Source organism: Pteropus vampyrus, unplaced genomic scaffold (genome assembly GCF_000151845.1).
Source record: "Pteropus vampyrus isolate Shadow unplaced genomic scaffold, Pvam_2.0 Scaffold75, whole genome shotgun sequence".
Classification (NCBI taxonomy): Eukaryota; Metazoa; Chordata; class Mammalia; order Chiroptera; family Pteropodidae; genus Pteropus; species Pteropus vampyrus.
The window spans coordinates 618,325-619,357 of record NW_011888856.1 but is presented as its reverse complement, the minus strand read 5'-3'; the positions used below and the strand labels follow the sequence as shown (position 1 = coordinate 619,357).

The 1,033-nt window shown below is 47.6% G+C and overlaps 1 protein-coding gene across 1 annotated transcript in view; it reads right to left on the bottom strand.

Moving 5' to 3' along the window:
* The window catches only part of PPP1R17 (protein phosphatase 1 regulatory subunit 17), a 17,745-nt gene extending 17,112 nt beyond the window's left edge, over window positions 1–633 (bottom strand). Inside the window, 1 exon segment of the mRNA XM_011362465.2 lies at window positions 496–633. Within this exon segment, the coding sequence (XP_011360767.2) occupies window positions 496–633 (138 nt within the window).
* Window positions 634–1,033: the final 400 nt, after the last annotated feature.

Below are 1,033 nucleotides of genomic sequence, written 5' to 3'. Positions count from 1 at the left end.
TCTGGTTACAGTGCCCTCTGGTTATGTAAAATTCATAGCCTTTGTCATGTCTCTTTTTATCCTGAGGATTGAATTCAGATCAAAAAGTGCCACGTTTTAGGTCAAGGTTGCTCGTTTGGAAGACCTAAATTTGCAGCATTCCTGGAGAAGTGACTGACTGTTCCTTGAAGTAGGGCATGGAGAGGTTTTTTTGATAAGCGCACTCTCCCAGCCTTGGAAAGTAAGGCTTCCCCTTCATCTTGAAACTCCCCACTTTAATTTGTAAGGACTCTGGCTCTTACGAACCACAGGACTCCAGCTCCCTTGGAAAAATGATTAGAAAGTGGTGACTTTTCTTGCTCCCTACCCAGCCCCAGCTTCAGAAAGCAGCCCGCCCCCCTCCCACTTCCTACAGCCTCCTTTGTCCCAGCAACAATAAAGAAATTGTAACTTATCAGAAACTTGCTTTTCTCCCCACGAAAGTTCTCCAAGTGAAAATCCGAAGCACTTACCAATCAGTGCAGGTGCTGGGATGAAGAGGCAGGGAGGGCGCGTGTCCTGCCTGAAGCTGGGCCGGCTGCTCTACTGCAGTGGCTGCTGCTGCTGCCCGGCTCTAGCTCCTCTTATCAAGGGACCAGCTGCCGCTGTTGCCATGGGGATGCTCTGTTTCTCAGGCGCCAGGGCAAGGGGGATGGAGAGAGAAAGAGAACTACTCTCACAGCCACTGCTCCCAATTGCAATAATCGTCCATTACAAAACACACTACACAGGGTTGTGCTTTGAGTACCTAGTGCACAAGGCTGGAGAAATCCAGACCAAACAACTAAATCCTTTAATCCCCATGATGACCCTAGGCAGTAGGTTTTTTTTTTTGGCCTGACTTTGCAAATATGGAAACTGAGGCACAGAGAGGTTAAGCAGCTTGCCCCAAAGGTGCTACAAGCTAATTTTAACCCACACTTCTATTCAAGTTTAAATGCAAAGTACTTGCACTCACCACTGCTGCCTCTCAGAGCAGGATTATGATGAGAAGAAGAGAAATAGTAACAATGGC